A 13,670-nucleotide genomic window follows, 5' to 3' on the forward strand; every position below is an offset into this window, starting at 1 on the left:
AGGGTCATTGCTGATGATTTTATTGCATGATTTGTTGAAACAGAGGCAAATACAAATCACCCTGTCAAATCAGTAAAGCAGACAGTGTCACCTGGGCCTCACAGTACATTTTATTAAAGGGTTTGTTTTGGAAAGGAAGAGAAAACCTAGCAATAGATCTGAAGATGAGGCAGTTAAGACAGAAAGCATGCCTGAATGTCTTATTTGAGGAGCTGAATGTCCTCACTTGTCCCCTTGAAAAGGTAAAACTGGACAAGTCATGATTTATCTGGTGCCTGCGGTTTTCAGCTAAGAGTGAGGAGTTCTAGGCTCTAACCACTTTTCCAAGATCCTACTTTATTTTTTATCCAATGGGTCCTGAATGTGAAGTGCATGAAGAGTCTTTTTACCCAGTCTAAGCTTTAGGTGGTTACAGCCTATGGGATTTCAGCATTGCGTTTCTTGGCTTTGTTAAATTTTTTCTCCTTAAAGCTTTAAACCCTCCTTAGGATATGGTACTGCCATCCATTGGGTCATAATCCTCAAACACAGTACCTAAGACTTGGTTGGTGAAGTCAGAATGAGATTTCAGGGGTTTTCAAAATTGAATTTGGGATATTTTGCTAAGGTTGTTTGAAAATGGAAGTTTGGGGGCTTGTATAAGTTCCATGCTCTAGAAAACTTTCTTCATATTTAGAGATCCATGCTTTTTACTCTTCTCATGCTGCTAGACTTTTCATTAATAACTTTCACATACAATTCAATCGTTCTAGTAAAAAAAAAAAAGAAAACAACTTTAAAAAATATTTTTCAAATTGCACAGGCCAATGAGTCAACCCAGTAGTGCAGTGAATTGATAAAAAGCCCTGGTCTTACAGCTGTCATGTAATGCATGAAGATGAGCTGTAACCCACTGTATTGTCCCTGGCAAAAAATTTTTGAGGGTGACTGTGAAGGGGAGGAACACCAGTGAGCTTGCATTGTTTCATACAAGCTTTGAGGTAGGCTGAGTCTTTCAGCTGGAGAAACTGAACATCTGGTTATTGACTGTGTCTATTCCTACAGTGGTAAACAGAAGAGTTGAAACCAAAGTCAGAAAAAAATCTCTTATTGTCTAGATTGCCTGCCACATTGTGCACATTTTGAGCTGTGTGGTTGGTGCCACCTCAGTGAAGCTTGTGTATTTCACCAGCTGTTAAGAGTATTACTCATGTAGTGGAGAGCTCAGGAGAGAGGCACTGAAAGATTTAGAGCAATGCCACCTAGTACTAAAATTAAATCTCCTGAAACAAATTAATTTTAATTTTTACAGGCTGTAGGTTTTCTATTTCTTTACTTTTTCGGCAGTTCCCCTTGTTAGCATTAAACTTGGACATCAAAAAACCACCCTGAGGCACAGTTAGAGGATTTGCTCAGCACCAGCTTGGAGTTGCAATTATGGCTCATATTTTACCAAGAGCAGCAGGAAGAGCTGACCAGGAGGGGTCTTCTTGCCTCACTTCTCCTGTCTTATATCAGTTAGTGGCTGGATACTGATACCACTACTTAGCAGGTGGGTGTGCATCTGAATTTGACCATTTTTAGCCTTTGATGTCTGATTGTGAATAATTTTTCCCCCGCAACACTGTTTAATTAAGGTGACCATCTGTTCCTTATTAAAAAAAAAAAAGAAAAAAATCCTTTTTTCAGTGTTGTTCAGCCTATATCAGTTCAATATAAGGACATATTTTGTCCCATATTTTGGCAGTGATCACACAGAGGAGTCTATTCAATAATTTCATAAGATCCATGACTGTTCCATTGGAAATAGAACATTGCAGGCTTTCCTTTTCCTTTACCAGTGCTCATTTTTCTGGTTGTGGTTTTTTTTTTTCCAAATTTCTTTTCATTTTTGTATTTTCTGGTCATACAAACAGCTATTCAATATCTGCAATGCATTACTGTGATCCTTTAACAATGAAAAATTAGTAGGACTGTTCTACATTATGCACTTCCATAAGAAAACAGAATATCTTTCCCACTGAGACTATTTTTTCTCATGATGCCCTTCATGATGTTGGTGATCCTTCTGCCTAATTTCTTCGTGGAGGCTGTCACTATTTTTCAAAGAAATGGCTCCTGAGAGTAACCTGAACAGGATATGACTAAAAGAACCTGGCAAAACAAGCCTTTGGGCAAAACAGCAATGCACATTTGGAGAGCCAGATGCTTTCTTTCATTTTTTAAAGATAGTGATCCTTGGCTCTGCAAGACCAGTGTATTATCATATATAGTGGGTAAGATGTGCATACAAAGGCAAACCTGTCTTAAAACCCAGACCTTTTATTTCCTATTAATCACTGATGCAGATCTGCTCCCATCAAGAGATAAGGATTGCAAAGAACTAAAAATTATTGAGAAGTCTCTTGAAAGCCCCCCCCCCCCAACCTTGAAGCCACCATGGTAATGGAAAATAGGGTTTCACTTTCTGAAATTTGGGGTGATGGAAAATAGGTGTCACTTTTTGAAATCTGATCATGTAGCAAAGTAAAAACAAAACCAAAATGACATCCAAACCAAATGACACACTAAAATAAATTTCAGTTTTCCCTTACTAAGGTGTTTATTGAAGACTTGCATTCTCATTGGCTCCTTGAGGCTTCTTTATTTTCTACAAGTGAAATAAGGATTTAACAAAAAAACAGCTTCTTCCAGTAGTTTTGAAATGAACTCTTGAGCACAGCCTGCACATGCTTTTGTTGTGTTCATTATAGTTATCTCACAGAAGAAATAGTAACAGGTAATACATTTCTTTGTGAACAGAATGATGATAGGAGAGGTGTTTAGGGCCCAAGTCATGTTTTTTTCCTAGTGATTTACTTGTTGGGTTTTTGTTGTTGTTGTTGTTGTTGTTGTTTTTCTTACTGAAAATTTGCTTTTTAAATTCTGAACGTGTAGTAGCTATTTGGTGAATTGTCTAGTAAGCCATGATACTGCTTAGCGTGACAATATGCATACACTTAATGAGTTGGAAAAGGACAACACTACAGAAACAAAGGTAGAGAAATAGAGATGTTTGTTTTCATGCTAAAAATCCAGACAAAATTATTTCTGCCAGAGGAGAATTTCAAAAAATAGACAGCTTTATTATTCATCTCCCACTGAATTTCAGTGGGCTTTGTATGACCTGGCTTTTAGAAAATCCTCCATTTTTCTTTACAGAAGGTTGTTTACTGCTATTGTCTACAGCAAAAGCACTTCGGAACCTCTGAGTGGAATTAAGATTCTTTGTCCAAACAGTCTCAGTAATCATTACACCAGATGTGAGATGAAGGGAAAATCAGAGTTTTCATTTCTTCCTTTGCCTTTCCCATTGCTAACCTCTAGCGAACAGCTTTTTGTGGCACAGCTGGTGACAGACGGGCTGGGGTGGTGGCTGGTGGCAGCCTAACCTCAACCTTACCATGTTGGGACATGGCACACTGACTCTCCTAATTCCCAAGTCAGTATCTCCAGTAGACTGTCTGCAGCATCCTCTGCACTTTGTTTCAGGATTTTTAGGTTGTGCCTGCATTCCAGCTTCAGTGCCTACCTACCAGGAGTGTAAAAACACCACTGGTTTCTAGGAAAAAGTTTTTAGGCAGAGGCTGGGAATGAGACACCCAAATATGACAAAACGAGAGTAGCTATGCAGAGATCCTGAAGGAAATTAATTTCAACAAGGTAAACATCTCTTAACTTAAAACTGATATTTTGGTGTGATGCTTTAAGCCATTTTGTGGATTTTCTTTTAATTCCTGCTGACATGAGAGGAAAGGTGCTGGTCTGTAGGTTTTTCCAGGGTGGAAGGTGAAATTGGTACTAGGAAGATCACAGACTAATTCACCTCAGTCATTAACCAAGCACCTTAACTCTGGTAGTACTTGGCAGCTGAATTGTGAGAAAGTTGATCAAAGTGCCCAGCACAGATGATGATGATCATTTACTTGTATTTGTCTGTACTTTTCGATGGCCTGCAAGGCTTTAATTTACAATAGAAAATGCAGATACTTTGTAAGTTCCAGCAAAAGGATATTTATACAAAGAAGTTGTGATATGTTTATTTCCCTATCAACAAGTAGAACAAATTTAGTAGTGGAAGAGTTTAATTTGCCTTTTAGAAAGTTAAAATTTCAAAGACAAACTTGAAAGAAACCTATATTCATCTGCATATATGGTGCCACATCTCTGATTTACGAACACAAAATTAAGTCTGTTCATAGAGAGCTTTTAGCTCAGAGGAAGACAACTTCTTATTTTATTTTCATTCTTACCTGTATATGTTACTTTTTTGTGATCATTCCTCTTGGTTTTTCTTTAAAATCAAATGCTAAAAAATGGATTATGGATTTTCTTCTGAGTTGTTATTTTTGTTTGGAAGCAAAGCCTGAGATTTTAATGCATGGAAATAAAAAAATTTCTATAAACATATTGTGTTTCATATAGATGATCGTTAACTGCTAAGATAAAAATTATGAAACCTTCTGTGGGAAGCATAACATGTTTAATTGAATGGAGTCTAAAATGAAAAGGAAACAATAAACACAAGATTTTTCAAAATTTTTTTATTAGTAATCAAACACCCCCAAAAATTGTCATGGAACTGTCAACACCATATGTGAGTTATGATTGCAATAAATTGTATTTTTGGGGACAGCTGTTTTGTTTTATTGTTTGAGCAAGTGTTCACTATTAATGTTCTACCAAAGCTGAAGAGCTCATTATTATTTATATTTTATTATTTATAACCTGTATGTTATCACCCATTCCTCTCTGTCAAGGAGATGAATAGTTGCAAAGGCTCAGAAAGTTGAACAAACTGTAATTATTGCATTCTATTTCTCAGCCTTTCTGCAATGAATTTGAGACACAGTTCAGAGTTTCCCAAAGCAAAGTTAGATTAGTTAGTAATTGAAGAAACTTTCATCACCTGTGTGGGTGGACTTCTTGGAGACCAACTTTCTGGATCTTTTGATGTTTTGTTTTGAATTCCACTTTCAATATATTTTTTATGATGCATGATCTCTGTCCCTAACTCTACATATCCAGTCATTTTCCTTCACCTACTCATTCATATGGTCAACAGACATCTTTTTACCTCGTTTTTATTGTACCCTAAGTCTGTTGTTGGCTTTTGGTTTTGTTTTGGCTTTTTAAAATGCTAGTATTTCCAGGTCTTGCTTAGAAGCTTTCTCTCATCCATTGTTATCTTCTAAAATGTCACTGGGACCATCTGCTCCAAACTGACTCTGCTGAGCAATTCTAGTTCTCTAAGATCATTTGCACAGACATTATTTCTCCAGACAGATTGTCTTCAGAAAAGACTCAGTAGCAGAAAAAGCACACAAGTCTGGCAAAGGTAGGAATCATATCCTCTTAAAATAAATGAAGCATAGCTGCCTTAGCTATGCCATCCTCTTTGCCACAGCTGCCTAAGGTGAACATTTGTCTACGTGGATATTAAGCAGTGGCTAAGAGTTGGATTCAGGGAACAACTTCTGTGCATGGATAATCATATTCCTGTTTAGAAAACAAACATGTACATGCCATAGTCTTTTGAGGTTTTTAGAACAGGCCTAACCTCAAACCCTTTTTTAAAGGGTTTAATTTTTCTTTTTTGTAAATGTGTATTTTACTTGTAAGCTATTTCTCTCTGCTGATTTTGGATTGTGCCCTCATTAAGGAAGTGTAGGAGATTACGCTCAGTGGTTATCTCAATAGTTTTCACTTCCCTGTCAGGTACCATGTTACTTAATAGCCCCTCCGGTCCTTATGTCTGGGAGCATAAATCAAAAAAACACCAAATTGCTTGAAGAGGTAATTACACCTTTCCATTCGCATGCTCATTGCCTGCAGCCTGCTGGCCTGCAGTCAATGGATGCTGAAAACTACATTCTTTACTATCTGCATTATCATGTCACTAAATTAGTACATGTTCACTCTGACACTTGCATAGATAAAAGTTTATTGGAAAGATTCTCACTGTAACTTAAAGTTTATATAACTAGAAGCTGTGGAATAGGCTCTCAGATTCCAAATGTCTTTTAACTTTAAAAGGCCCATGCAGTTTCACATGGTGATGGCACAAAATATTTTATCCTTGGTCATAATTCCTGTGCCTGGTAACTGCTAAGCTTCCTGGGCTCACATATCATAGATATAGATGGAGTCCCTGCTGTAGCCGTCTCTCTCCAGTAACAACATTCAACATAACATGCAACAGATCATGTGCCTATAAATAATTCTTCCATTGTTATATATTTGTAACAGTAATAAAATATTTTGATAGTATAAAACAATGAAAATGGTCAGAGAAGTATTTTTAAGTAGGGGAAATGATCTTGAAGTCATCTAAGATAGATGTATGCCAAGCTCTTTAATCCAGAACCCCCACACAGAAACACTGCTGTTGCTCGGCTTCATCATGCTTGGCTTTGCTGTGGTAACTCATCCATCCATCCTTCCATCATTGTACTAAAATGGCCTAGATGTGTTTTATGAAAATCCTCTTTGAGATAGTCATAGCTGATTACCAAATCAGCCTAAAGTGTAACTCATTTACCACGGTTTCTGCTTTGCTCATACCTATGCTGCTCATTATCAAAACAAACCAATTAAAATTTGCTTTTATACACTGTCATAAGATGATCCACAGCAATGATAGTGGACAGATACACTGTTAGAGAGCTTCTAGAATCCTGAAGTGACTTTGATCCTGTAGCTGTAGTGGGCCAACTCAGCATGGGATTTTTCAACTCAATTTCTATGGCATTTCCTCATAGCATTTCACTCTATTATTTTCATTCTGTACATTCAGTTATGCATGTTGTCCTGTGTTCTGGATACACAGACAATATATGCTTTATATTCCTCTATATTCTCTAGTTCTTGCTTTTATTCATATAGGTCTGTTTATTCCCTGTCCTAAATAAAATTTTCAAATGATACTGTTTCACTTTCTTTCAACTGTGGCCTTTTAAACTATGCATCCAACTCCTTTCCTTGGAAATCTCTTCTCAAGACTTTTTAATCCTATTTCTGTTCCTCTAAATGTAGGTATTATCTTCGAGCCTGCTCCAGAGTCCACTTAAAGCATATATGCTCACTTCACAGCTTCAGAAAGAAAGGTTTAAGGGAGACTCAGAGTTGTGTCAAAGAATGCTTAAGTGTTTTGTTCTCTCATAACATGCAATTAAATTATTGCAATGTTCTGTTTCCAGCTCTTCAGAAGACTACTGCTCATGCACCTGCTAGGATGAATGATTAAAGATGAAAGCAATGTACATCTTAGACTTAGGATTCTGTTACTTCCACAGCAAGGAAATGAGTTCTTGCAACTTCCTCTGACATACTGGTCTCTTGACATGTGTGAGAATCTGTCCGAAATATCCCTCATCTGCCTCACGATCGTCATTAGGGAGACCACCAAAGAAACAAAACCCCTCCTGTCTGCTGATCTTGTAGGGGAAAGTCATATGCCTGAGACCTGAGAGCGTTACTTAGTTATTCACAGGTGTTGTTTGCTGTATGCTACACTGAGCCCAAAGAAGGAGGGCACTTTTTGCAACAATAGCCTTGGAAACTGTCCCACCTCTCCACCTGGGTGGACTTCTCCTGAGTTTCAGGTGGTCTCCCACAGAAGACCTCCACCTGTTTTACAACCACCGTAACAGACAAACTGAGATGTAAGAAGCCTCTCCATCAAGGACTGAGACATGAAACCCCTATGTGAAAAGGCCCCTCTTCTCCTTCCAAGGACTGGGACTGAAACCCCTAACCCGGGGTAGGTGTGTGGGGGAGGCAAACTGACCAAAGCAAGATGTTTGCCTGCAGTTGTGACCACTGGACCAAGAAGACAATGGCTCTTGCTTACTGCTGAGAACATGGACTACCTGTTACATCTATTCTTTATTGTATCTGTTCCCCCCCCCTCCCCCCAATTTTCAATAGAATTATCATAATAAAAACCTCTGAGTTAGCTAGAGATTTTGAGATCTTCCCCGACGTAACAGGCGGATCCTCAACTGGACTGGACAAAAGGACTTCGTCTTTATGTTTGGTAGCTATATCCCCCCTCTCTCTCTTTTCTCTCTATTTCTCTATCTTTTTCTCCCCCTTAATCCCTCTATCGCATTTTGCCATGGTCATTTAATAAAGGTATATTTGTTTTGATTATTACTGCAAATCCCCGAGTCGGTTGTTTGCACCCTGAGATCAATCCATGAAACATCAAGAAACCTGTTTGTAAGGAAGGATTGTGACAGCAGGGCGCCATCCCGTGCAGCCCTCAGGGAAAGAAACGTCTCCTTTAAAGTTAGTACTTCATTGACCTCATAGTGAAAGCCAATTACAAGTTGGCTTTCACTATGTAGTAATTGTAGTAATTTAATGGTTGTTTAAAAATTGTAGTAATTTAATGGTTGTTTAAAAATGTAGTCAGAAATCCATTTGGAATTGGGATTTTTAAATTGATTTTATATCAATTTTTTAAGGACTGTTGTAGTTTTCACTGGTAAAGCTAGTATTGTTGTTTATTTGCCTTGTGTTAGACAAGCCAGAATTTATGGGGGAATCTCAGTCTCTTTTACTGGACTTACTGATGAAATTGAAAAAATTGTAGTTTTTTTGATCCATTGTATCTATGACATTGCTTGTGTCTGGGAGACAATACTGTGTGACATGTCAGTAAATAAATAAGATACAAAAATTAAAACAGCCTTTATGACACAGACTAAAAACTGATTAAATGCTAGGTTCTTGAGTATAATTACAAACTGGGAATCATTGCTGGAGTTGATTTGATTCTGCAGAGGTTCCAAAGGACTAGGGCCAAGACATTATCTCTGTAAAATCTTGCTAATCCAGTACATTAATATAAACTCATTTCTAATAAAGTGAGTAGGTTAAAGAAGAAAGCCATAAGTTATAAAAGAGATTAGTGCCAAGTGATTGATTGGAAAGCTCCATGCACATAAATTATGTGTATTTTGACCTAGTAGAGTCATAAATATTTAGGTACAAAGATTGTTGGCCACACAGGATACAATAACCTGTCCTGAAGAGGGCTCAGGGAAGGATGAGAGATTCGAGAGTCAGCATCAGCATTGCTGCACATAAGGGAGACTCGGCAGCAAGGAGGCTGAATGAAATCCTCAGCTGGTGAAAGACTGGGTACCCAGTAAGAATAGAATTGTGATGTAACATCAATTTAACACTGGCTTGACCTCTGCTGAAAAAATATCTGAATTGTGATGTAACATCCATTTAACACTGGCCTGACCTCTGATGAAAAAGTATCTGATGCAGCTGCAGTTCCCAATTCAAGAAGTAAAAAGATTTATGTGAATGGTTGAAGGGATGGAAAATATGCCTTACAGGAAGACATTCAGGGGAGTGTTAACTCTATGTCTTTATCATCACAATCTTAAAAGTCAACTGGAGAAAATGATAGTTCAGCAGTTCCATGAAAAAATTCATATTAAGAACAAAACCTAGAAGTCAGTGTAGGATTGATCAGCATTTTAAAGAAAGGCACAGATATAACTTTTTACAAATGACTGTAAGCAGTCGTTGGAACATTTCCCCAATGGCTGTAATAAATCAGTCTTGATTGTTAATTCAACGTTTGTATGTTAAGGAAAAAAAGGACTACAGACCAGATGCAAGAATTAATGCCAATAATCCCTACAGTTAACATAAAGTACTAGGTTAGAAATCTTAGTGGTCCTGTCTTGTCTTAAACTTTTGTAGTCATCAACATAATGACTATTTTTCTTTAATTTGCTGCTTTTGGTGGAGTTTCTCTTCTTGGTGTTTAGATTTTACTTTTTAAACTGGCCTTTCCTAAACTAATCCTTTTAAAAAAAAAATTATTTTTTAACATAACACAGACAAAGCCATCAAGGCTTGTCATTATAAGGTTTACAAGCTATAGACAGTGGGTGCTCCCTTGTTGACAGTGTCCCTTTAATGGCACCAGCTTGCAGAGCAGTACGACAGGTGGCTGTTGGGGCTGTCAGAATATGCACAGAGAATGATTCAGTCACACCCCTCATCCAGACCTGTGCTATGATCTTCATTTCTGAATGTGTGCAGGATCTTGCCTTGCTGGTAAGAGGGAGCCAGGAGGGCTGCTCCATTGCCTTTGTTATTGGTGTTCCTCTTTCTATGGACTGGCACCAAAATAAAAAGAGGTGTGTCAACCCAAGGAAGACCTCTGGGAAAAGAAAAACCTATATACAGGAATTTAAATTAGACAAAATGCCTTTCTCCTACTTTTATTTTCCTTTTGTTTCTGATACCAAGGAACAGCTGTGGATAGAAACCAGCAGGGCCTCCGCCAGCTGTCAAGTAATCACCAATAGGTATAACTGATCCAGGAGCTCACAGGCCCGAAGTTACCTGGAAATGCTTTAATACTGGAAAAATATTGTAAGGAGAGGCGTTGCTGACTATTAAGGAAAACAAACAACTTGGTTTAAAGAAATAATATATAAAGTTGTTCTTAGTAACTGCCTCTTCTTTGATCAAGCATCTAAAAGATGAATTCTACCAACGCTAATACTAATCTCTTTATGAGACTGCAAAGTTGTTTTCCTTCTCTACTGTGCCATTTCTCATGGTTTACCTTTCCTTCATGTTTGATTTTTTTTCAACATCAGTCATTCATTTACAACACTTCTGTTTATGTAACTGGGCTTTGGATTAGGCTTCAAGTTGCCATTTCCTTTCTGTTTGAATAGGGATTTCTTTTATTCAGAGGAAGGAAATCAATAATTTGTCATGACAAACCAATGCTCATTTGGATTCACAATGATGCAGTCAGCTCTTCTGTTGTTTTCTAAAGCATTTTAGGATAATGGAAGAAGAGCCTTGTTTCTGATTTTTGATGTTTTCCTTTGTTTTCCCTGATTTATTTAACATCTACTCCATTTGACCATTTGCAGGACAGATAACAGTAAAGCTATAATTTTGTTTTAAAGAAGATTGTGCTTTCTGTGTCCCAAGTATTTCCCAGGGGATCATTCAGGGATCCATCCATCAAAGGATTGACCTTTGGTATGACAAATTAACAGATGTATCTGCGGGAAAAAGCTAAACTATACTTTGCCATAAACTTGCATAATCTGTACTGTTCCTTTCCAATCATAGCAGATGGCAGATTACTTACAGAACTGAGCTCCCATTCTTTTTAGGTGCTGCTACCTCTGCAATCCCACCTATGCACGGAACATTCTCAATGCTTGACTGTCTCAACACAGGGAAGGCCCAGGTACTTTCCTGTCAGTCATCCCCTGAAAACTGTTTGGGGATTGCTCAGGGAGCCTGGACACCTTCGAGTTCCTGAGCATCCTGGCAGTATAGACCGGGAGTAGTGAGGAACCCTCAGCCTGGGCCTGAGGTTTTCCCCCGGCATTGCACTATCACTGCTTAACCATCTCCCTGTCCCTTTGCTTTTGTAAAAAGAGGGATAAAGGACAGGTTGCTGAGGGCCCTGTGAGCAGCTAGTGCAGGGTTCTGGCTAGAACGGTAGGTCTGGGGTAACTCCAGATATTTTGTGTTCGCTGGGTCGAAGAGAGAAGCTGGGCGCCAGTCCCGGCGGTGAAGGTCTTGCCAAAGTCTTTCGTTCTCCAGTCCCTACAGCCACACACGTATAGGCTCCAGGTTCGGAGCCCCCCCCGTCCAGCCTGTCTGCCTCCCCTCGGCGACCTTCCCCCTCAGCAGGAACAGCCGGACAAGTCCCGGCTCGGCTCGGCTCGGCTGGAGCTAGGAGGGGGCTGGCGTGCGCCGCACGGGTGCAATCAGGGGGTGCGGCTTTGCAGGGGCAGGACTGTGGAAGGTGGGAGTGAAGCGTGGGTGGGGTGCTGGGGAGGCGTGCGGAGCGTTCCGGGAGCCGCGAGCTGGGAGGGAAGGGGGGCCGAGGCGATCCTCCCCTCCATGATTGGCAGCGCGGCGCGTCCCCCCCCCTCCCCGCTCGGCTGGTGCTGCCCCTCGGCCGCCGTGGAGCACGCATCCGCATCGCCCGGCCGGTCCTCTCCGCGCTGCTCTCCTCTTGCCTCTGCTGCGCTCGTTTGTTTTAATTTTTTTTTCGTCCTCCTCCCCTCCCATCTTTTGGGCGCTTCCCCTCTCGCCCGCCCGCCCGGCGGGCTGCCTCCGCGGGCGCTCAGCGCGGGGCCATGCCGCCGGGGCCGCCGCTGCTTCGGGGCTCCCTCCTTCTCCTCTTTCTCCTGCACTTCTTCGGCCCCCCGGCCCGTGGTGCCGTCTACAGCAACCATTTCTTGGTGGAGCTGCACGACGGGGGCCAGGCGGAGGCCGAGCGGATAGCGGCGGAGCACGGCTTCGGTGGGGTGCGGAAGGTAAGCCCCCCGCGCAGGGTCGGAGCTCTGCGGTGCCCTTCACGTTGGGCTCAGGTCATGTAGCGTCGTGTCGTGGGCATGCCGGCGGCGCATGGGTGGCCCTTGCGCGGTTCTGGCCGCCCCTCACCTGAGGGAAGGGATTCCTGCTTCTCGAGAGGCTTTGAGGAATAGCGGTGCCAACAGCAATTGCAAGTGCTCCTCGACATTGGCCCAGCAGGGTGGTTATCTTGGAGGGAGAGCGGAGTTTCCCATATGGTAACTCCGTGCCTTTTGACTTACTATGTAAACATCCTGCCATGGAGAAGCTCCCATCCTGCAGGGCTGGGGCTGCCACCTAGGGCTTCCCGAGCGCGCCTGGAAGGGCTCGGAGCACCTACAGGAAAAGGAAAGATTCATCTCCATGGAGAAGCCTGCACACAATCTGAATAGAGGATTTCATGGGGGTTTTGACACTCAATTTTTGATGCTGGTGGGCTTCTTTATACTCCTATTATTCTCCTAGAGAAATAGGATGACCCCATGATAAGTGTGAATGTTTTTCACTAAAAATGTAAGTTGGGAAACTTCAATTGCCATTGGATGTTGTTTTTTTGCTCCTGAGGTTCTAGGAAATCAAGTGTAGCCAGAGTGACAGGTCCCCTCCTGGCTCCTAGAGCCTCCACCTCTGCTAGAAATCTCTCCCATTCAAGTAATAATTAGACCCCTAAATATTTTAGGGTACAGTAAGACCTGGTGTGAAAACAGGGAGAGGCTGATAGAGTGCCCTGGTCATTACAGTTCCTGGCAGACTTGCTTAGAGGGGTGCGAAAGGAAAGCGGGCTGTGAGTGTTGCTGCTGCTTGTTTGGTTTTTTTCTTTTCCTGGTAGTTATACAATGACAGCCTGGTCCTACATCCAAGGAAATGAATGATAATACCATCCTGAACATGAATGAGTGAAATGGCTTTAAGCCTTGATTTAAAAATTAAAATTAAAAAAACATACCAAGTGAGACTCCCTCCTTCAGGTTGCCTCGTTTCAATTCCAGTGGGAGCTTGTTAGAGAAATGAGGACAAGATCATTGTTGCTGTGACCACAGCTAATTCCTGCTCTGATAAGATGCTTTTGTTTTAGGCATACAGACTTGTCATGATAGTGACAGCTGCTGATCCATTTGGGATAGGATTCATTGTGTGCATTAGGTTTTGTTATATGAGATTTAGATACAGCTTTTTGGTTAACAGTTTTCCTTTTCTAGTCTCTTCCTGATTGTGCTCCCTTCATCCTCTCCTGGGGTTATCTGACTGATAAGGCCTTATGAGGATAGAAGGGTATGTTC

At 40.8% G+C, this 13,670-nt stretch overlaps 1 protein-coding gene across 2 annotated transcripts in view; it reads left to right on the plus strand.

Annotated features, from left to right (window-relative positions):
* Positions 1 to 11,877: 11,877 nt before the first annotated feature.
* Positions 11,878 to 13,670, plus strand: part of PCSK2 (proprotein convertase subtilisin/kexin type 2) — a 103,234-nt gene continuing 101,441 nt past the window's right edge. For both annotated transcript variants that reach the window (XM_066546321.1, XM_066546322.1), the window contains exon 1: positions 11,878 to 12,353. In XM_066546321.1, coding sequence (XP_066402418.1) covers positions 12,174 to 12,353 — 180 coding nt within the window. In that variant the 5' untranslated portion in view covers positions 11,878 to 12,173. The remainder of the gene's footprint in view (positions 12,354 to 13,670) is intronic.

This window comes from Molothrus aeneus, chromosome 3, assembly GCF_037042795.1.
Source record: "Molothrus aeneus isolate 106 chromosome 3, BPBGC_Maene_1.0, whole genome shotgun sequence".
Classification (NCBI taxonomy): Eukaryota; Metazoa; Chordata; class Aves; order Passeriformes; family Icteridae; genus Molothrus; species Molothrus aeneus.